A 24,607-nucleotide genomic window follows, 5' to 3' on the forward strand; every position below is an offset into this window, starting at 1 on the left:
AAAATATCAAATGAAATATCTAAAATTAAAATATACAGCTAAAAGTTAAAATGCAATAGGTTTAGGCTGGGTGCAGTGGCTCACGCCTGTAATCCCAGCACTTTGGGAGGCCGAGGAGAGTGGATCACCTGAGGTCAGGAGTTCATGACCAGCCTGGCCAACATGATGAAGCCCCGTCTCTACTAAAAATACAAAAATTAGCCGGGCGTGGTGGTGGGCACCTGTAATCCCAGCTACTTGGGAGGCTGAGGCAGAAAAATCACTTGAACCTGGGAGACGGAGGTTGCAGTGAGCTGAGATTGCACCACTGCACTCCAGCCTGTGTGACAGAGTGAGACTCAGTCTCAAAAAACAAACAAAACACAATAGGTGTGATGGCAGATTAGATACAACTGAAGAGATATTAGTATAATGAAAGGTGTGTCAGATGGAAAAAATCCAGAGATTTTAGAGTAAAAAAGAATACTGAAAATAACATAAAACACATATAGGACTCAGTGAAAATGGGCAATATATATGTAACTAGAGACCCAGAAACAGATGCAAAAATGAGACAGAAGCAATATTTATAAAAATAATGGCTGAGAAATTTCTAATACTGATGAAAGATATAAACCCATAGATTCAAGAAGTTCAGTGAATCACAGGTGAATAAATACAAAGACAGTATAACTGGGCACATCATAATAGGACTACTCAAAATCAAAGAGAAAAAAAATTTCTATTATTTGACTATCAAGGGAGAAATAATCCTAAATACAGAGAAAAGATAAAATACCTTCAAAGAAAAAACAATATGACTTGAGAGGTGATTTCATCAGAAAATAACTGAAATCAGAAGGCAATGGAATGATATCTTCCAAGTGCTCAAGAATAGTCAGACAAACAAAAAAAAAACCCTGCCAATCTGGAATTCTATACCTAGAAAATGTATCATCCAAAAAAAAAAAAAAAAAGGAGGTGGCTTAAAGATAGGAGAATAACTTCAAGACTTGGGGGTAGGCAAAAGTCATGGACAAAAGGTGTGAACAGACACTGCACAAAAGACAGGCACATGATGAATAAGCACATGGAAACGCACTCAATATCACTAGTCGTAGGGAAAACGCAAATTGAAATCACAATGAAGTAAATACACTACACACCAATCTGAATGTCTAAAACCATAAAAGACTGAGAATGCCAAACAATGATGAGGACATGAAATAACCAGAACTCTCATACGGTGCTGTTGGGAGTTAATAAGATACAGCTACTTTGGGGAAAAAACACATGGCAGTTTCTTATGAAATTAAGTATATACCTATCCTCTGACTGAGCAATTCTACTCCTAGGTATTTATTCAGAAAAAATATTAAAAAATGTCCACAAACAAAATCATGTTCAAGAATAGTCAAAGCAACTTTGTTCATAATAGTAAAAAACTAGAAATACTCCAGGTGAAGTTTACTAAGCAATAAAAAGGAATGAGCAACTGATACACACAATTGCATGAATGAGCCTCAGAAACATGCTCAATTGAGACAAGCCTTATACAAAAGAGTACATACGTATGATTCCATTTAAATTAAGTTAGAGGACAGAATCAATCTTTGGTAGAAGAAAATCACAACAATGGTTGCCTTGAGCTGGGAGATTCATTGGGAAGGACAGGAGGAACTTTCTGAGGTAACAGTAATATACATCTTACAAGGAGTCTGGGTTACTACATGTGTATGCACTTATCAAAACTAGGTGAATGCAAGCTTAAGATTTGTGCATTTTGTTGAATATAAACATGATCTAAAAGAATAGCAAACTGTAAGTCAATATGAAACTCTAGGTAATAATAAGCATGTTGAAAACACTTGAAGGAAAGTGTACCAATTAACTTTGACATGCATCAAAATATAAGATGGTTGGACAGATATGTAATGAAGCAAGTATAATAAAGTATTACTGGTAGAATCCAGGTGGTAAGTATATAAATACTGACCGAAAACACTTTCAATTTAAAAATTTTTCATAAATATTGAATAAAAATAGGAAGGTGAAATTAATACTTGACAAAAATGAAGAAATCACCAATAGAAAACCTATATTAAAGGAAATCTGAAAGAGTTAATTTTTCTGAAAAGAGGAAAAAATCCAGATGGAAGAATGGAGGTGTAGTAAGGAAAACAGAGTAAGAGGAAGGGCAACCACGAACATAAATCTAAATAAAAATCAACTGTATGGAACAGTAACAATGATGTCTTGTAGCAAACACACACACTTGACAACTATATCCTAAAAGGAGGGAGGACTTCATTGAGCTACAGTGTTGTAAAATCCTTGCATTTTTTCTGGGAAGTGATACTAGTTTATAGTCTTTAAAAAGTCAAAACTGCATGAGGTAATTTCTAGAGCTTACCATTAGACAAATGGTAGAGGAAGGAAAAAAACAAAAAGCATCTAAACTGGAAAAAAAAATTAGAAGAGGCTGACCAATGGAAAACAAATAATAAGTATGGCATAATTAAACCTAAGTGTCAGTTATTATACTAAAAGTAAACAGACTGAATACTCTAAGACTATTCTCAAATTTAAAAAAAGAAATGTGCTACCTGACAGAATACTGCTGAAACCAGATAAATCCTGTTTATCAAATGTATTCCCACAACAGCTAACATAGAGACCAAATGAACAAGCAACTAGGATGGCATAAATTACGCTGCAGTCACTCAAACTATTCCAAACACTACAGCAGCACAGCAGCACAAAATATGTCTTTGTGATTAATCACACCTCGAAGCAAGATGAAACAGAAGATACAGGTACAAAGAAAAGCAAACTCCCACATTACATATTTACATAGTTCCTACTGTGTGTAATTTCCTAGACTCGGTGTTTAAGTCTTACTCAGTCGTACCTGAAATATCACGAGGCTTTTACTTTTCCTAATGTGGTTAAAACAAAAATACAAGAACGTGGCAGACTAGCCACTGTCTCATTTTCCCTCCAATGAAAACTGGCTCCTTCAACCTTAAACAGATAGCCCAGGTATGGAAAACTGGTTAAACCTGGGCCAGTCCCAAGTGACCTGGATCCATCACCTGTGGGGCTGGTGGGGCAAAAGCCTGTGAAATGGCATCTGGCCTTGTGCAGAGAGTCCCCATTGCACAAACTGTTTTTGTGCTGTGTACAGACATCAGGGTGAGTATGTGTGTCTGCTGTCTGTGTGTGCAGAACTTACACCCCCTATTTGCCAAACCCAGCCTCATCTTGCATTTGGTAAAGACACAGCAGCTTCACATTACTGGGTGCAGCACATCTCACCACCCACTGACCCTGTCCCTCACATACCCTGAACACCTACTTACCAGGGCCTGTGTAAGATGCAAGGACACCCATTTCACTGCAGTTATACCATAAAAGCACCTTATGTCCTTTTTTTAGGAAGACATGGACTAAAGTAAGATCTGCATCAATCTCACTGCACAAGTTGAGTCTGCATCTGCCATCTTAAAATGATAACTGAATTTTCACTTGTGTGCATCCTCAACGACTGTAACAGATGCTTATATACTTTGGTATATGAATGCTGTGTGGCATGGCTTGGATCTGTGTTTCCATAAAATCTCATGTCAAACTGCAATCCCTAATGTTGGGGGGGACCTGGTGGGAGGCTGCTGGATCATAGAGGTGGATTTCTCATGGATGAGGTTCAGCACCCTCCCCTTGGTGCTGTTCTCGTGACAGTGAGTTCTCGCAAGATCTAGTTTTTTAAAAGTGTGCAGCACCTCCTCCCTTTGCTTTCTCTTGCTTCTGCTCCCACTATGTGAGACACCTCGCCCCCACTTTGCCTTCCACCATGATTGTAAGTTTCCTGAGTCTTCACCAGAAGCCAAGCAGATGCCAGGATCACACTTCCTGTACTGCCTGCAGAACCATGAGCCAATTAAACCTCTTTTCTTTATAAATTGCCCTGTCTCGGGCATTTCTTTATAGCAATGTGAGAACTAACACAATGTGTAAAGATCTGAGAATACAAGATAAAGACTGTAAGTTACAGAGCTTAAAACCTTAAAAGGTTTTCCAGGGTATACTATCAGTATGAGCCTACATCATCAGATACAGCAAACTTAAGTTTTCAAGGCCATAAAAAGATGAAGGGGTAGGATACAAAGTTTAACAGCTACAGAGTAAGACCTTCACAGAGTTGCTATGGTACAGAATCTTCTATAAGTTTTAAATATAGGCCACGTGTGGTGGCTCACGCCTGTAATCATCTGAGAAGGCCAATGTGGGTGGATCACCTGAGGTCAGGAGTTCAAGACCAGCCTGGCCAACATGGCAAAACCCCTTCTCTACTAAAAATACAAAAATTAGCCAGGCGTGGTAGTGCATGCCTGTAGTCCCAGCTACCCAAGAGGCCGAGGCAGGAGAATCGCTTGAACCTGGGAGGTGGAGGCTGCAGTGAGCTGAGACTGCACCACTGTACTCCAGCCTGGGCAACAAATCGAGACTCTGTCTCAAATCATTAGATATGAATTCATCAACAAATGAATAAACAATTCATGTACATCTTCCAGATCTTTTTCAGCTTGTTAATATTCATCTAGGTAGGAAACATGGAATGTGATAATCTTCTGTAAGTTGTTCAGACTTGTCTTAAAAACTTTTGCCATTACCATTAAGGTTAAGTAATCCATATTATTAATATTCTAGACGCCTGAGGCACGTGAACAATCATAAAAAGAACATTAAAAAAATCAAACCCAACCTCAGAGAAGATCAGTTCAACAATTTTCCATATGCTCATTATAGTCAGGTGTAAACATGCCTAACTTTAATATTATTAAAATACAAAAATGGAAAGAGCAACTTGCCCAAATTATAAACAGCTAGAAACACAGTACCAAATAAAAGCCCCTGAGCCTGGACTAAGCCATCAAAAAAGGCATTAAAAACCTCTCCCTAAAACAAAAATGAGACATCGCTCTATAACTATTAGAATGGTTAAAATCCAAAACACTGATAACACCCAGTCCTGGAGAGGATGCAAAGCAGAAGGAGCTCTCATTCATTGCAGCTGGGAATGCAAAATGCTACAGACACTCTGGAAGAAAGTTTGGCAGTTTCTTACAAAGCTAAACATAGTCTTATATACAATCCAGCAGTCATACTCCTAGATACTTACCCAACTGATTTAAAAATGTATGTCCCCACAAAAACATGCACACAAATGTTTATAGCAGCTTTCTTCCTAATCGCCGAAAACCAAATGTCTTTCAGTGGGTGAACAGATATGGTACATCCATACGATGGAATAATATTCAGTGATTAAAAGAGAAATGAGCTATCAAGCCACAGAGAGGCATGGATGAATCTTAGATGCATACTCCTAGGTGAAAGAATCCAGTCTGAAAAAGCTATGTATGGTATGATTCCAATTATATGACATCCTGGAAAAAGCAAAACTATGGAGACAGTAAAAAGATCAGTGGTGCCAAGGACCTAGCAGTTGGGAAGAAGGAGGGAGAAGCACTGAATAGGTGAGACACAAGGATTTTTAGGGTAGTGAAACCATTCTGCATGATACTGTAATGGTGGATGCATAACACTGCATTTGTCAAAACCCATGAACTTCACAGCACAAAGAGCTAACCTGGATGTATATAAATTTTTACGAAATCATTTACGAGGTCAGGAGCAGGGGTCCCAGGATGGAATGCAGAGTGTGACAAAACAATCTAACTGCATTACAAATGTATGAGACAATCTCACTGAAATGGGCAGGGCAGAAGGTGCTGACCTAAGTAACCGTGAAAATGAGTGGAGACTGTAAGACTAAAGGCAAAAGAAAATGTACATAAGCACTGTACTCTATTTGCTAAAGTTGTTTCCCAAAGAGATACGTGTTAATTCTGAAACCACTATGCTTGTACACTGAAATTACAGAATTAAGTAAATGGATGGCGGGTGGTAAAAGCCAGGTTTCTTACTGTTTGGGAGGTTACAGTTTAGCAAAGAAGGAGGCTAGAACGATCCACATGGTAATAATTAGAGCTGGAGACATCACCATCAATTCATGCGTAGCTTAATAGAAATACCGATCGTCCCATACAGAAATATTTATAAATATGTGTATACACATGGGTTAGTATACACATAGATATTTCCATGCTCTGTCATCTGAGGGGGCCAAGCGACACCCCAATAGCAACAAGCATACCTAGCACCCAAATCTTGCTTTCTAATACCATTCTCCAAGAGAAGAGCCTGGATTCCTTGAAGAAATGGCTGATTCTAGGCCTTGGGCAGGAAATATACAAGATGAGCCTGGAGCATCTTCTAGTGCCAGAAAGCAAAGAGGTGCAGGAGTGCAGAAGGAAGGGATGGAGGGAGGAAGGACCGACCAACTGAAAGAGCACCCAGTGGACAAAGGTGGAACAAGTTTAGCAACAAAATAAAAGCGTATATAATCCAAAATATAAATACGCATGAGACCATATTGATATAAATATATAACTCAACAAATAAATGAGGAAGAACAGACAAATTTCCTTCCTGAACAGAAGAAATCACATAGATATTGCAACCTCAAGGAAGGAGAGTGTAACTCCCCACCCATAAGTGTGAGCTGCATATTAGTGACCTTCTCCTGAAGAGCACAGTATGTAAAGAAGGTAAAAGAGCAACTCTGCAGTGAAGAAACCTGACAAACACTCCCTTCAGCCAGATGATCAAGGTGAACATCAACAATGATAAATCATGCTGACAGTATGTACCCTTGATATGATGTGATGGAAATGGCATTTTATCTCTACAGTCTTCCCCTCAGAAATCCATAACACCAATCTAATTGTGAGAAAAACATCAGACAAATCTGAATAGAGGAAAATTTTACAAAATACCTAACACTCCTCAAAACTGTCAAGATCATCAAAAACAAGGAATGCCTAAGAAACTGGCACAGACGGGAGAAGCCTGGAGATATGGCAATAGAAAAAAGACAGCAGGTCAAAGCTAAGGACATCTAAATAAAGTATAGATTTTTATCTTTATAATTTTTCTGTAAATCTAAAACTCTCCAGCTGGGCACAGTGGCTCATGCCTGTTAATCCTAGCCCTTTGGGAGGCTGAGGTAGGTGGATCTCCTGAGGTCAGGAGTTTGAGAACAGCCTGGTCAACATGGTGAAACCCCGTCTCTACTAAAAATACAAAAAATTAGCCTGGTGTGGTGGTGTGTGCCTGTAATCCCAGCTACTAGGGAGGCTGAGGCAGGAGAATCACTTGAACGCAGGAGAATCGCTTGAACCTGGGAGGTGGAGGTTGCAGTGAGCTGAGATCGCGCCACTGCACTCCGGCAGTGCATAAATAAAACTCTCCTGAAGTTAAACTTACGCTAAAACAGGCCGGGCATGGTGGCTCACGCCAACAGAAGGCTGAGGTGGGAGGACTGTTTGAGCCCGAGTTTGAGGCTGCACTGAGCTACAGTCATGCCGGCCAGGGTGACAGAGCAAGACCTTGCCTCAAAAACAAATCCCTCTATGAGGTCCAACAGCTGTCACTTGAATATACTGTTAAACATATGAGTATACTAAAAGTATCCCACCAAATGAAGAAATGTAAGAACCATGAAAATTTTCCCTTTGTCAAAAATTCTCAACATTTCAACTTTATTGGTTCTTTTCAAACAAATACTGGCGGTATTTACAATAAAAAGGTACAGTGCAGTATCATACAGAAAAAGAAAATGTGATCATTAGAGTTCAAACTGCAGGCTCTACAGTCAACCTGCCTGGATTAAAACTCTGAATCTATCTCTTTACAAGCAGTACAACCTTGGACAAGGTTAAATAATCCTGTTTTAGGGAAGAACTGAAGCAGAGGCTTAGAAGAATGCAGTTTAAATGGGGTTTCTCTCTACACCAAAAGTATAAGATAACCTTAAACCTCATCCTCCTCCAAAAAAATCTATTTATTACAAAGGCTTAACCGAATCAATGTTCAATTATAATTGCCTCCTGAAATTAATAGTGATTTCTGCCAAGGTAAGTGTCCAGTTAGAAATCTTAAATATTACAAAAGGCTTAGATCACCAAGTGATCAATAGCATTCAGTCTCTTAAAGTTGATGGACTGCAGACTACAAAACAAAGGCTGAGGCCCAGATACATTTCCATGCAGCTGGTAAAGGTATGAAGCAGCTTCATGAGGGTGCATCCAGTTCCATGGTAGGGAGGGGTGGATTACCTTTTTAAAAATAAACAAATCATACGTTTTTAAATCAATATAAGCAAACGTCAAATTTCATGGTAAATAAAACCTCTGTAACACAGGGCCCACACTCCACAGCTTACTTCTCCAAACAAACACCACTCAGCTCTGCCCAGGTGCTGACCACCAGCCGTCTGTGGTCCACTGGTTCTCAGGCTGCCATTGAGGTTTATTATTTTCAAGTACTGTCTCGTACACCAGTCATCAGCAGAGAAAAAAGTTTCCCATTGTTATGCCAGCACATACCCCGTCCTCGTCCACCCATACCAGAAGATTCTCTTTTTTTTTTTTTTTGGAGATGGAGTTTCGCTCTTGTTTTGCCCAGGCTGGAGTGCAATGGCGTGATCTTGGCTCACAGCAACCTCCACCTCCCAAGTTCAAGCAATTCTCCTGCCTCAGCCTCGCAAGTAGCTGGGATTACAGGCATGTGCCACCATGCCCGGCTAATGTTGTGAGGGGGTTTCTCCACGTTGGCCAGGCTGGTCTTCAACTCCTGACCTCAGGTGATCCGCCCGCCTCGGCCTCCCAAAGTGCTGGGATTATAAGCATGAGCCACTGTGCCCAGCCTAGGATTCTCTTTTTAAACATAATATTCACTTTTGATAAGAATCTCCCAAATACCTGCCTTCCAAGTCAACTATTAATGTAATAAGTACCCAAATGGTGAGTGTTCAAGCATTGCAAGTGCAAACTAAGCAAACGTAAATCAAAGTTTCCTCCTATTTCATTTGCCTCCCCTGCTCAGTCTCCTCAGCTGGTGCCCCCTCATCTCTGACCTCTAACCCACTGGAGCCTCAAGGCTCAGCCCTCAGACCCTGCCTCTATCTCCCTAACTCCTCGTGTACTTAAATACCATCAATATGCTGTGGATGGTATTTGTATATCAAGCCTGAACTTCCCAAGTCTTCCCCTTTACCAGGAACCCTATCCCTGTGAGTTCCCTGGGAATTCAACTGCTCAGGCAACCTGTCTCTCTCCCTACATCCTATCAACTCTACCTGCAAAATTTATCCATTTATCCACCATCCAACCACTTCTCACCAGTCACCTGGTCCCAGTCCCTTTCCCTCGCCCAACCAACCTCCCTGCTCCAACTCTGCAGCTGCCTCTCCATGAGCTTAGCAGAGGGACCCTCTGGAAATGGAGGCTCGTCTGCCCCAACTCTCAGGGCCCTCTCAGCTCACTGACTGTAACCCTCAATGTTCTTATCACAGAAGGGGACAGGCCTCACAGGACACTGCCCTCTCACTCACGTGCTCTAACAACTCACTTCCGTGTTTTCTTAGTCATGTACATATCCCACTGCCTCAGGGCCTCTGCACGCCCATTCCCTCTGCTTGAACTGCTCAAAAGGTCCTTTCCCAGATATGACCATGGTTTGCCTCTCACTCTCTCAGCTGGACGAGCAGCCCCGTCCCTCCATCAGTTGACTGCCTTATCACGCTTGTATTTCCGCAGACTCAGTGCCACCTGCCATTATTTATTTATTTGTCTCCTTATTTTCTGACATCCCCATAGAGAAACAAATGCATTGAGAGAATAGGAGCTTTGCTGGGTTCACTGTGGCAGCCCCTATGCCTAGAGCAGGGCCTGTCACATGCAGGTACACAGACAATTTTTTAAAAATATATATTAACAGGCTGGGTGCGGTGGCTCACGCCTGTAATCCCAGCACTTTGGGAGGCCGAGGTGGGCGGATCACTTGAGGTCAGGAGTTCAAGAGCAGCCTGGCCAACGTGGCAAAATCCTCTCTACTAAAAACAACAACAACAACAATTAGCCAAGTGTGCTGGGGTGTGCCTGTAATTCTGGCTACTCAGGACGCTGAGGCACAAGAATCTCTTGAACCCGGGAGGAGCCAAGCTTGCCCCACTGCACACTAGGTTGAGAGTCTCTCAGTCTCTCTCTCTCTCCCTCTATATATATATATAAACAAAGTTTTAAAAATTAAGTTTGTATTATCTGGGATATTCAATATCCATGCTCACTTTACCCTAATAAAGTAACCAGAATTCTAAATGATTACAGAATCAATATATAAGCACCTAAAAAGCAAACAGGCATTCCTCGGGTGGTAAAAATGAATGAAACCGTACTCAACTTTCTGCCTTAAATAAACCACATCATTTTAAATAAAAGTTTTGTCTTTAAAACCAGTGTACCTGTTCCAGGAGACGGCACAGACATGTTAACATATGTGAAAGAAAAACTAGCACCTATAGTATTTTTCTGTCACAGGGAGTTTTTTTTTTTTTTTTCTTAAGAAAAGGCTGTGGAAATAAGTGCTAGACATCAAAGAAAATAGCTTTGTACTTTTTTTTTTTTTTTAAATCCCTGCAAGAGTTCAATGAGAGAAAACACAGAAGCCAAACACTACAGGGTTAACCAAGATGATGTCAGCAAGCCCGAGCGTTAAATTGCTGAGTGAACGCTGAAAGATCTTTTTAGCCAGGGAAACGTTTTGCTGTAATGGTACCATTACAAATTTTTTACAGTAATAACACAGTAATAACACAGCACATTATAAGCTTGCTCAACTGATAAGCTCTTTGTAAGGGTTAGAAGTCTACGGCCCTCACACACAAAGACCTTTCTGTGTGAGAGTTCTTAGAAGTCAATAAGCTAAAAATCACATCCTGCACAATAGCCACTTAAGAGTCACAGAGGATCCAGTCTTCTATTGCTTTGCCTAGTCTCCCCTCAGCATGGAGAAGCTATCAGGATACAGAGGCAGAGACAGCGACATCACTTTTGTGTCCAATTATCTCTTGGTTCTAGCCACTTTGTACTTCAAGACGATTTTAGATTTAAAGAAGAATTGTAAAGATGGCAGAGAGAATTCCCACAGCTTCACCCCGCTTCTTCTGATGTTAACATCTCACTTAACTATGCTACACATAGCAAAACTAAGAAACTGATACACGTGTACACTATTACCTAAAGTGTAGACTTTATTCAGATTTCACCAGTTTTCCCACTAATGTCCTTTTTCTCTTCCAATCTAGGGCCCCACAGTACATTTATTAATCCCATCTCCTTGGTCACCTCTAACCTGTGAGACAGTTTCCCTGTCTTTCCTTGCTTTTCGTGACCTTGACACTTTTGAAGAACAAAAGTATCTTGCGGGTCAAGTATCTTGCGGAAAATCCCACCCCTTGGGTTTGTCTGAAGTTTTCTCCTGATGAAAGTGGGGTTGTGGATTTGGGGAAGACTATGCAGAGGTGATGTGTCTTTCTCATGCCATCATGTTGGGGGAGTACCTGATACGAATGTGACCCACCACTGTGATGTCAAGGTAGTGTCCACCAGATTCCCATTCTCCACTCCATTCAGGAGACTCGAGTCACCCTGTCCCTCCACAGTCAAGAGGAGGGAAATTAAGCTCCACTTCCAGGAGGAAGATTATCAAAGACTTTAAAATGAGCATTAAAACCGCCACAGTGATTAACAAATACTTTGTTAACTACTTTATTTGAGACAGAGTTTTGCTCTTTGCCCAGGCTGTAGTGTAGTGGCGCGATCTGGGCTCACTTCAACCTCTGCCCCCCAGGTTCAAGTGTTCTCCTGCCTCAGCCTCCCGAGTAGCTGGGATTACAGGCATGCACCACCACGCCCAGCTAATTTTTTGTATTTTTAGTAGAGACAGGGTTTCGCCATGTTGGCCAGGCTGGTCTCGAACTCCTAATCTCAGGTGATCCACCTACCTCGGCCTCCCAAAGTGCTAGGATTACAGGTGTGAGCCACCATGCCCGGCCAACTACTTTCTTTAAACTATAATTTGTTCGATAAATAAATCTGGAGTTACAGTTCATGGCAACTAACAAAAGCTGAGGCTTAAGAAGGCTTATAACCAGACCACATGAACATTTGTGAAATCATCAATTACAGAAACAAAAGATGTTTTAAAATATCATATAGTTTTAGCTTTAAGGTGTTTGTCAGTTTAACCCCCCACCAAAAGCTCTTTGTTTTCATCATCTCATCCAATACAGAGTACTTCCACATTGGGACTCAGGATTTAGTGCTGACCACTCATCTGCTCACTTTTACAGTCCTGGCCCCTGTAACGATGTCTCAGTCAACAACTGACCCCTTAGACTGTGGTCCCATAAGATTGTAACACCTTATTTTCACTGTACCTTTCATATGTTGTGATATGTTCAGAAATACAAACACTTACCATTGTGTTACAGTTGCCTACAGTATTCAGCACAGTAACATGCTGTACAGGTTTGTAGCCTAGGAGCCGCAGGCTACACCATACAGCCTAGGTGTGTTGGAGGCTGTACCATCTAGGCTTGTGTAAGTGCTCTGATGTTTATACAACAAAATCACCTGAGGATATACTTCTCAGAATGCATCCCTGTCATTAAGTAACACATTACTGCATCTGGTTATGCAACTCATTGCCAGTAACATGGCTCAGAGGAGAGAAGAAAGGAAAAGAATACATATATATAAAGCATTAACCTATCAAACATATGACTGGGGCATTTGTGTGCCAAGTCTGGCCTCCCACTAACCTGACTTTATAAAAGTTACTTACTAGAAAGACCCAGGGCTAAATGGGATGATGTCAATTAACAAAAACATAACTTCAGTTTCCACACATCCCTAACATCACTACATCATAAGAAATGTTTTAAGAGTATAAATGGCAATGACGGTTCTTAAACACTAGCAATTATAAGATTCACCAGAGAAGCCTGTAAACAGCGCAGATCACTGGACTCCACCTGCCAAGTCCGGGGCCTAGAAATTTGCCCATTAGCAAGCACCTCAAGTGATTCTCTTGCAGACGGTCTGCCTCTAAGAAACTCCCACCTCGTCTAAGACCCACAGGCAATGCTAATACTTGACGTCCACACACACACTGACTTACACTTCTAAACCTTACACTTTACCTCAGATTTTCCTGTCCCAGACAACACTCTCTCCCTACATCCTATCAACACTGCCACCATCAGATCCAGCTGCACCTTTGTTCCCTCACCTGTTCCTTTTCAAACACCAGAGAGTCTTATTAGTTCAATAAAGATGATTAAATGTTAGAACTAAAGACTCAAAAGCTTTGCTGATGCCATCTTAAGACCTCTTAAAAATGTGAAAGGATGCCTTCGTGATTGGTTGGAACAGTCCAGAAACCCAGCCACCTTTACAGAAGGGCGTGGCCCAGGCAACGAGAGTGCCTCCCACCGCTCCCCAACTCATCCTGCCTGCTCTAATTGATCCAGGCACCCACCCCCTGCTTTCCCGTACAGCTTACAGTATTCTGCCTTGGTGTGCAGTGGCATAGTCACAGCTCCCTGCAGCCTCAACCTTCCAGGCTCAAGCCATCTTCCCACCTCACCTCCAAAGTAGCTAGGACCACACGCGTGCAACAAAATACCCAGCTAATATATATATATATATATATATATATATATATATATATATTTTTTTTTTTTTTTTTTTGGCAGATACAGGGTCTTACTATGTTGCCCAGGCTGGTCTTGAACTCCTGGGCTCAAGTGGTTCTCCCACCTTGGTGCTGGGATTACAGGCGTGAGCCACTGCCGAGCCTTGTTTTATTCCTATCTCAAAATGCTTCGAATATTGATATACGTTTTAAAAAGCAGATTGCCGCTGATATAGTTTGGATATTTGTCCCCTCCCATATCTCATGTTGAAATGTCATCTCCAGTGTTGGAGGTGGGTCCCAGTGGGAGGAACTGGACCCTGGTGGGAGGTGGATCCCTCATGGATGGTTTAGCTGTGGTGCTGTCCTCCTAACAGTGAGTTAGTTCTTTACAAGATCCGGTTGTTTAAACACGTGTACCACCCCCCTCCCCTTGCTCTCACTTGTGCCACGTGAGATGTCTGCTCCCCCTTTGCCTTCCACCATGAGTAAAAGCTCCTTGAAGTCTCCCAGAAGCCAAGCAGATGCCTGTGCTATGCTTCCTGTACAGCTTACTGAACCACCAGCCAATTAAACCTCTTTTCTTTATAAATTACCCAGTCTCAGGTATTTCCTTATAGCAGTGCGAGAACGGACTAACACGCCAGTTCTATTATGGGAACTGAGGTGATAACAGCTGTGATCTCAGTCTCTTCAAATGTATACAGGAAATGCCACTGTGCTATGCCTTAAGATAAAGAAAATGATATGTCGATCCCACCTCCTGAGAATGTGCTAACAGGCTCCCACAATCACAGGACTCTGATATACCCAATGGTGAAACCATTTCAGAGATGTTCATGTACCTGGAGAAGGTTTGTTTTGCCAACAAAATAATCACAGATCCAAAGCAACTAACACATCCATTTTAGGTAAACTATGATTGGTTCTGTCAAAATAGTCTTCCCTAAATTGTAAAAACAAAAACATGAGATTCCAAGACTACAATGTTAATAAAAAGCATATTCAAGTATTTGTTTATATAGATCAAAACCTATGTGGTGGTCTCAGGGAATGAGTTCTGAAGGGCTTTGCTTTTCAGATACTTGAGGATAGTTTCCGGTAGCCCTCACATTTCACAAGCAAGCACTCACCTGTCCCAAACATGAGCTATGGTAATAGGTAACATGCACCATCTCAATTTATCCTTGGAACGACCCTATAATGTAGACAATTTCTACCCTCACCCCATCTTTAAGGAAATTAAGGTTCAGGGGAGTCAGGTAACTCGCTGCCCAAGACCACACAGCTAGTGAAGAACAAAGCTGAATGAATGAAGCACCATGATTCAATTCAGGCCTATTTGCGCCCAAACCAATGTCCTCAGCATTCCCTGCCTTCCCTCAACTCTGGTGCTGTCTGGCCTTACCCTTCGCCCCACTCTGCCTCGTCACTCCACTCATGCTGGCCACTGTGCTATGTCCTAAACATACCACTCATACTCCTCTGTGCTGTCTCTCACTGCACCCCACCTAGCTCCACCAGCATATAGGAGACCATGGTCTTGGCTTTCTGCACTGTTGTGTCCCCAGCTAGCACAGTGTCTTGCTACAGATGTCCAAAATTTATTTTTGAAATGAATGGATGTGAATAGTCACTAATTGGTTGGAAGTCTTTCTAATTTTTAGAGCACAATACCCTGACTTCTTAAACAGAGTATAAGGTGACACTCAGCGTAATTCATCTAATTATAAAAAGCAAAATTTAAGCTGTGGCGCTAAGTCCCCATAATGGATGCTCTTAGGTGACATCAGTGAAAATGGCAAAGTGAAGACCTCCAAAAATTCTGTCTGCCCTGAAAGTAAAGCGAACACTGACAAAAATGGGCAGAGGCAACCTTTTCAGGACTCTGGATATTAAAGATTTGCAGTAATCCAGATAGTATTTATGCAAGAAAAAGACAAAAATTTTGATAACAGTAAGCTTGGTAGCATTTTAATTTGCCCTATTTCCAGCCTGGTTTCTACCCTAGCCTTGAAAAACAACAGTCTACAATCACAGCAAAAACCAGCAGCTTGGAAGCCACTAGAGGGGTCAAAGAGGGGCTGGAGCTCCTTCAAAGCCCCATTCCCAAAGAACTGTCATTATCTGACCTATCAAGTGGTCCCCTGGAAGACCTTTATTTGACCTGACTCAGAATTTTCCTATCGTAAACATCGTAAACAGCTTCTTGGAAGGGGAAAGGAGGCTGGTCAAAAACAATCACAGGCAGTTGTTGAATACAGCACTGCCCAAGGGAGATGGCTAACCATAAACGCAGTGGGGTTGGGGGGGGAACAAACAAAAAAAAACAGGCTAAATAAAAAGCTTAAAAAGAAAAGCAGGGAGTAAGATGCGATATGGGGTTTTGAAAAAGCTTCAATATATTACTCCTGGGAATCCACAAGGCCACATGCATGTGTGGGGGTGGGGCAGGTTCAGCAAAGATCCACGAAGGCCCTAAGCTCTCTGCACAAGCAAGTTAAGTAGTTAAGGGAAGGTTAAGGCAGGGTTGTCAAACGCCTGGTGAGTGTTCAGGGCAAGCACCAACAGGTATACGTAGCCCCTCAGCAGAGTCAGAAACTTTTTAGCTCCAGGCATCTAAGGAAATCTCTGTCCAGTCATTAGCTAAGCACTAAGCAAATCATGTAGAGACTTCCGTGGCCACATACAAAAAAAATACACTGTACGGAAGTGGTTCTGAAAAGACACTAAACAAACAACAAAACCCAGCAATAACATACCTGAAGAAGGGGCAGAATGTGATTTCAAGAGTTGTCACATTTAAATAATAGTAAGTAAATGTCCAGTTTCCAAAAAAAAATTATAAGGTATCAAAGAAACAAGAAAGTATGGCCCATACAAAGGGGGGAAAACCAGGCAATACGGAGACAGAAATTATTTGTATTTTTAATGAGCCAAACAGAAATTATGGAGTTGAAAAGTACAATATCTGAAACGAAAATATCACAACAGAGTCGAACAGGCAGAAGAAAGAATCCATGAAACTGAAAATAGGCCATTGCAATTATCTGGTGTGAGAAAGAGAAAGAAAACAGGAATAAAAATGAGTAGAACACAGCATGACGGGCATTCCAAAGGAAAACAGAAACAGAGAGAAAGGGGCAGAAATACTCAAGAAATAATAAGTGAAAAATCTCCAAATTTGATGAAAAACAAACTACATATCCAAGAGACACAACAAACTCCAAGTATGATAAACTCAAAGGGATCACCTAGACACATCCTAATCAAACTGTTGAAAGCCAAAGAGAATCTTAAGAGTAGCAAGAAAAGCAACTCATGACATACAAAGGATCTTCAATAAGATTAACAACTGATTTCTAATCAGAAACCATGAAGGCCAGAAAGCATCCATTCAAAGTGATGAAAGAAAAAAAGATTGGCAACTAAGAATTCTATATCCAAGAAAGATTTCCTTCAAAAGTGAAGGAGAAATTAGGAAAAAAGTGAAGGAGAAATTAGGACATTCCAAGAGAAACAAACAGAATTCATCTCTAGCAAACTTGCTCTATGAAAAATATTAAAGGAAGTCTTTCAAGCTGAAATGAAAGAACATTATACAGTAACTCAAATAGGCATGAATAAGAAGCCCCATAAGGGTAACTACATAGGTAAAAAAGGGTATAAATGCATTTTTTTATTTGTAATTCCTTTTTTCTCTGATCTGATTTAAAAGACAAGTACATAAAGCAATTATTATAAATCTCTGTTGACTGGCATACAATGCATAAAGATATAATTTATTTGACCACAACAGCACAAAGAGAGGAGACAACACAGCTACACATGAGCAAATCTTGTGTTTACTATTGTTATTAAGTTGGTATTAATCAGAACTAAATTATCAGGTAAGATGTTCATCCCCAAGGCGACTACTAAAAAATACAGTAAAAGAAATGAAAAAGGAATTAAGATGGTACACTAGGTAATAAAAAAGGTAGTACTGGAATAACAGAAAAACAAAGATATGACATACAGAAAACAGAAAAATGGCAGACATAAGTCCTCCTCTATCAGTAATTATATTAAATGCAAATTAATTAAATACCCCAATTATGAGGCAATATTGGCAGAATGAATTTTTTAAATGATCCAACTATATGCTGTCTTCATGAGAGACACACTTTACATTCAAAGACACAAACAAGTTGAAAGTAAAAGGATGAAAAAAGATATACCATGCAAATGGTAACCAAGAAAGCTGGAGTCATTATACTAATATCAGACAGAATAGACTTCAGACAAAAATTGTTACTAGAGACAAAGAAGGAATTTTATAATGATAAAAGTGTCTATGCATCAAGCAGGTATAACAAATATAAACATATATACATCCCAAAACACGGCCCTGAAATAAAAGGAGAAAAACCTGACAGAACTGAAGGAAGAAATAGACAATTCAACAATAACATTAGAGACTTCTGACTAGGTACAGTGGCTCACACCTGTGATCCCAGCATTCTGGGACGCTGAAGCAGGCAGATCACTTGAGGCCAGGAGTTCAAGACCAGCCTGGTCAACATGGTGAAACCCCATCCCTAATAAAAATACAGAATTTAGCTGGGCATGGTGGCATACTCCTGTAATCCCAGGTACTCAGGAGACTGAGGCCGAGAATCGCTTGAACCAAGGAAGCAGAGGTTGCAGTGAGCTGAGGTCATGCCACTGCACTCCAGCCTGGGTGACAGAGTGAGACTCTGCCTCAAAAATAATGATGATGATATTAGAGACTTCAATATCCCACTGTTTTTTTTTTGTTGTTTTTTTTTTTTGAGATGGAGTTTTGCTCTTTGCCCAGGCTGGAGTGACGTGGTGTGATCTCGGCTCACTTCAACCTCTGCTCCCCAGGTTCAAGTGATTCTCCTGCCTCAGCCTCCAGAGTAACTAGGACTACAGGCGCCCGCCACCATGCCCGGCTAATTTTTGTATTTTTAGTAGAGACAAGGTTTCACCATGTTGGCCAGGCTGGTCTTGAACTCCTGACCTCAGGTGATCCACCCACCCTGGCCTCCCAAAGTGCTGAGCCACCACGCCTGACCCTAATACCCCACTTTTGATAATGGATAGAACATGCAGCATTAGTGCTCACTCTTTGGGACATCTAGCCACTGACGGTCTGCCTGGTTCTCAGGCCTGCAAGTTTAACGGGCAGCCTAAATGAGTGAGGAAGGAACTACTGGAAAACAAATCATCTCCACGACAACCCAAAGTCAAGAAAAATTATTTATTTGTGGAGAGAACATTCAAAAACCTCTCATGAGGTGATGGACATGTCAACCTTCCTGATTTGATCATTATACAACATATACATGAATACATTAAACCATACTCCATAAATATGTACAATTATAATGTGTCAATATTTTTTAAAAAAGAGACATTATTTCTTCTATTATTAAAGGGAAAAATACCCCAGGCTTCTGGTATATGGATGTTCAACGTTCCTTTATAAGACAGACTAACAAGGAAGATTTTATCTTTTTACACATTTTGCTGCAAACTCCAATTTCCCTTGATGATATATGCCTCCCCATAAAAAGAACATTATCCATTTCAGCCTTCTCTGTACTGTTTTATATTTAAAATCAGTATCACAAGTTTCAATATTTAAAATCAGTATCACAGGTTTCATATTTTTAATTTCTCTTCAACTGTTTCATGAACATATGGTCTTTGTCTCCTCAACTACTCTGAAGTCCTTGAGGGAGAAAAAGGTGGCCATTCATGTTTCAATCTTTTGCAATTTCCCTACCAATTCAGAGGGCAGTTCTGAGGTCATTAATGAACCCTTAACAACTACTCACTGGCTAACTCGGAGCTTCATAACTGGTGTATTTTGGTGTGTGGGTGTAACATGAACAAGTTCCACGTGTGCCCAGACAACAAACCTTCCAGGCCTAGAGTGGTATGGGGCTGTAGGGGTGGTGGAGGGGACAGGAGCTAGGGATTGGGGTAACAGCAGCCCTTGGAGGCAGGCTCCTCAGCGTAAGTGAATTGAGTCAATGTCATGATGTGAAAAAGGTTGGGGAGCCTTGGGCTAAATGACCGCCTGGAAACACTGCTGAAAGAACTCGAAACAGCCTGAATGTCAGCCTGAATGTCATCAAAAAGACGAAGTTCTTTTATTTACCAAATGGGAAATCTTCCAAGACATAGATAGTAGGTATTATGCTACCATTCGTGTAAATGGGGAGAGAAGTAGAAACTTAATTGTTTGTATGTGATACGATACACAGGAAACCTGAGGCACCATGGTGGCTAATTCACAGCAGAAGCCCAGGGGCTGGAGGCAGAGGAAGGAAGACTATTCCTACATGCCCTTTGCACTTCTGAATTTTGAGCCACGCGACAATATTGGCTATTAAAAACAATTAATATTTTAAAGTTGTCAAATCCACCTTTGCCTATCTCCAAATTTCATTAATAATGATTACTGTCTACACCTTCACCCCTAGTCAAATATGAGAAAACAATAAAAGAAAGATCTACTGGTTGCCTGCGTGCAGTCTGTGAAAATGCACTGAGCTCTACACTTACGACCTACGCACTTTTCCATAGGTATAGTACACGTCAACTTGAAAGTTAAAGACAAAATGAATAGGTTACTTAAGTCAATTTTCTTTTTGTTCCCTCTTAAGAGTAGTATAGCTTTTCATATATTTGCCTTGATAAAATGAATTCCTATTTCAAATTTTTCAATAATAATTCTCAAAAGCACCTCACCTGAGTTGAGTCAATATTGCTGACACCATGTGGCAAGGGAACCAGGAGCTGAGCTCCTCTCAGCTCTTCTCCAGCCTCAAGGCCTAAGCTATCACTCTCCTGTGACTTCTCTGAGTTTAACGTTATTTCCAAACACAGTTCTCAAGGCTATTTATTAATAACCACCAATAATTATCAAAACAAGTTTAGAAATGAATCTAGACTTTGATTTTGACAGTTGTTCCTCACAAGTCATTTTAATTACCTAAGTGTTATCCCAAGGTATTATTTCTACTTGCCAAAAAAACCCTGTACCTTCTGGCTAGGCTTATAATAGGGCAAAATAAGTACCTTCCAAGTCCCAAAGCTTAACGTAATTGTCTTTAACATAAGACTCCACCTCAATAATTTCCCATAATGTGAGCCTTAATGGGGAAACTAGATTTACAGGAAGTTTAATAAAAGTTCCTCATCCACACGAAGGATTAATCTTAACTGAGTGGTGAACACAATGATAAACCTAATAACAACTTAGGTTAGAAGCACTTAAAGCTTTATAAAAAGAAAAAGAAAAAAAAATAGAAATCAAAGGTCTAATAAAATGGCAAGTGTTCCAATAGATGAATTCTTAAAATTATAATGAAGAACTACACGTGAAAGGAAACACTTTAAACATATAAGAAAACATACAGGAGAAAAAATATTCATGACCTAAGGAAGGGAAGAATTTCTTAAACACAAAAGCATAAACCGTAAAGGAAAAGAATGATGCATTAGATTGCACTTAGATTCACAATTCGTGTACAATAAAAATCCCACAATTAAGGTGAAAAGATAAGTCACAGTCTGAGAAAAGATACTCTATCCAGAATAAAGCACTTCAACAAAACCGTAAGACAGACAACATTTCAGCAGACAGATGGGCCAACACTATGGACAGGCAAGGCAGCTCACAGAAGAGAAAAAGAGAGCTCTGGGCACTGCAGGGGGGAGGACCCTGTGGCACAAGCCCGAGGAGAAGCCTGCAGCAGTCAGTCAAAGCTCTGTCAACCACAGGGCATTTAAAGAAATACAGAGCGGCAGCAGGCCCAATAACCACACTCCCAGGGACAGCCTTGCTGCTGCTGTCCCTGACCCACCTCCCAAGGCAGGGAGACAGGGAACCACACAGGGAGGAGGCCTCCTCACCAACCAGGTCCCTTTAGCTGATGAGGCCACTGACAGGATGCACCAAGCCTAAGAGGGGGCTCCAAGTGTCCAGACAGGATCATTCCATGCACCCCTTCGCAGGTCATCAGAAACCTTTTGTAATTACCTCATGTCAGAGGAAAACCACCTCCAAAATGGCCTCCTAGCCCTGCAGCCCCAGGATGACACTTTCTAACTACATCTTGGCATTAACGCTAAACCCATGTTCTTGATCAAACTCAAGAGACTGGCTCTGTTGGTGTCTGTCCAGCAGTATATAACAGCGCGACCACACTAAGACATACTTTTAAAAATTCTCTCCCAAAAGAAGGTCTGTCTTCTGTGAATCCAGCAAGAAGGCTGTCTTCTCAGAGATGACGGTCAGGAGAAAGTGTTCCAAAATATACAACGTGTTACATATTTTAACCATAATGAAATGTGTCAAGGTTATAACTACTTAATTAGGATGGGGAAAAATGCAGAAATATTGCCAGCTGTATTCTGCTTAAAACAGCGTGAAACCCTCAAACAGCTTTCCTCGCTGCAAAAATCCATGACAACAGAGAGATCCCGTAGGCCCAGTGAGCTGTCCCCTAAGTGCTGGGGTTGGGGGGATAGTGTAAGGCACACAGGGATTGAAGAGTTCACTCAAGATCACATTTAGGACTTAAAATGTATCTTTGTGACTTTGTAATTAAAAATTACAGGACCACTCCCTGTATGCTTGAAAATGTCCACTTCCCTAAAGTTCAAACAAAAAAAAAAGTACGAGTGATTAGCAGACATTTAAAAGTAAGTCTGGGGGTGGACAAGTACAGGCAAGAATACTGCTCTTTCACTCAAGTAAGTGGTTTAGAAAATTAGTTCAGAAAAAAGCTAACAGTTCATATTAGAAAGTGGATTCTTTTTCTTAGGCAAAAGATCCAGCAATTCCCCCTGCTCCTCACAACTGCCAGGAGTTTATCAACCTAAAGACAACACAACCTAAATAATTTTTTTCACCATTAACTGATATCAGATTCTGCAAACTGCAGGCAAAGGGAGCAGTAACAATAGAGGAAAGTCCTCTGTTGCCAGTAACAACAGAGGAAAGTCCAAAGCCAACTGATCTTCTCTAGAACTGCTACAGAGAAAACATCTACAAGTGGACTTCCTTTGGCAAATTTCATTTATGTGTCACGGTAACTCAGGAGCTGCATTGACAACTATTCTGAAAGCAACAACTATATTGTAAACTCACAGATTAAAGTAACTATCTGAAAAGTCAAGGTACACAACAAATGCGAAGTCAAATGCTATTGGCTTTTTTACATCATAATTCCTTTTATAAATTCAAAACATGTAAGTTTCTAATCTGTGTAGGTCATTATGACCAGATGAGAAGAGCCAGGCCTTTGCAAAAACAAATAGGGAAATATCCTACATTCTCGCAATTACATCTGTGGAATCAGCAGAAGTCAGACAAGACGATTTTCTGGATAATCAAGAAAATATCACTGTGACCATCGGCAACCCATTATCTTTTCTTTAGGCCCCAAATGCCATTATTTATTAACTAAGCATTAGGACAAAAGTATGGAAGAGCCGAGCGCAGTGGCTCACGCCTGCAATCCCAGCACTTTGGGAGGCTGAGGCAGGCAGATCACAAGGTCAAGAGTTTGAGACCAGCCTGGCCAGCATGGTGAAACCTCGTCTCTACTAAGAATACAAAAATTAGCCTAGCGTGGTGGCGCCTGTAATCCTAGCTACTCAGGAGGCTGAGGCAGGAGAATTGCTTGAACCCAGGAGGCAGAGGCTGCAGTAAGCCAAATTGGTGCCACTGCACTCCAGCCTGGGAGACAAAGCAAGACTCTCTCTGGGGGAAAAAAGTACAGAAGATACGCGCTCAAAGCCAAGGAAAGGCAATAAAGGGGAACTGAATTTTTTTTTTTAATCTAAGGCTAAAAATGTAGAATAATACCAACTTTAACCCTCGAAGAGGATATCATCTCTAGTTTCCTATGATACGCTAGAACTAATGACAAAATTGACAAAATTAAGTTTTTCCCATGGTAAAGAATTCTGTTCTTACCTCGTAAGACCAGACACACTGCACCCCTGCAAACCTCCGGACACATCTTCCCACCTCCACGTCCTCATGGGTGGTGTACATCTCCCGGAGACACTTGCCAATGTGCGGCACCATTCTCCGAAGCACCTCCCGGCTCATGATCACGCCAGGCCCCCCCATGCAGAAGTTCTCACCAGGCTCGAGGGCCAGTTTTCCCATTTCTTCCGTGGTGCCCAGGCCTGTCTGCCCAAGAAAGAGGGGCTCGCTGCTATTCAGACTCCTCAGGAAGTTCTCCAGACGGTCTCCTTTGATGTACACGTCATCATCTGCTCTCATGAACCATTCATACTTGTCCAAGTAGTGGTCGTGCATGTACTTGAGCATCATGAAGGACTTCTTCTGGGGCGGGTAGGAGTCGTCCACACCCCGTAGTGGCACTATTGGAATTGGTATAGATGTGTCAGAACCCTCACTTGAGAAGAACTGAACTTTCCCAGGAATTGTCTTGGACCATGTTCTGGAATTAAAATAAATATCGGTTAGAGAACACTTTATTTCAAGCTGATTTTCAGGAATTCATGTATCTGCTCATCTTGTATCGCCGTGTCCAGTGGAATGATAAAAAGCTACTTGGCCTGCTTGGTTCCTCTTAATGAAAGGCCAAGTTACCGGGTATTGCAAAGTCTAAACTAATTTTCAAAAGAACCCCAACAAAAAATGAAGAAGTGTTAAAACTGTTCTAGGATACCTAAGTTTTAGTTATGGCTGAAAACCAAACTGCCAGGGGACCAAGGTCTGGGTATACAGATTAATTTTGTGATACTATCAACTCCCTACCTAAAAACTTCTCACCTCTATAAAACAAAAAACAAAATCAAATGGTTCACTCAAAAAATTTTCTTTGAACCAAGTGCCAAGTATGTGCTAAGCTAAAGGGATGCGGTAGTGAACAAAAACGTGGTGCCCAAGTCATAGAGAGGACAT

The 24,607-nt window shown here is 41.1% G+C and overlaps 1 protein-coding gene across 1 annotated transcript in view; it reads right to left on the reverse strand.

Annotated features, from left to right (window-relative positions):
• Positions 1-24,607, reverse strand: part of CHSY1 (chondroitin sulfate synthase 1) — a 75,065-nt gene that overhangs the window by 35,319 nt on the left and 15,139 nt on the right. The window contains exon 2 of the mRNA XM_024232462.3: positions 23,645-24,140. Coding sequence (XP_024088230.1) covers positions 23,645-24,140 — 496 coding nt within the window. The remainder of the gene's footprint in view (positions 1-23,644; positions 24,141-24,607) is intronic.

This window comes from Pongo abelii, chromosome 16, assembly GCF_028885655.2.
Source record: "Pongo abelii isolate AG06213 chromosome 16, NHGRI_mPonAbe1-v2.0_pri, whole genome shotgun sequence".
NCBI lineage: Eukaryota > Metazoa > Chordata > Mammalia > Primates > Hominidae > Pongo > Pongo abelii.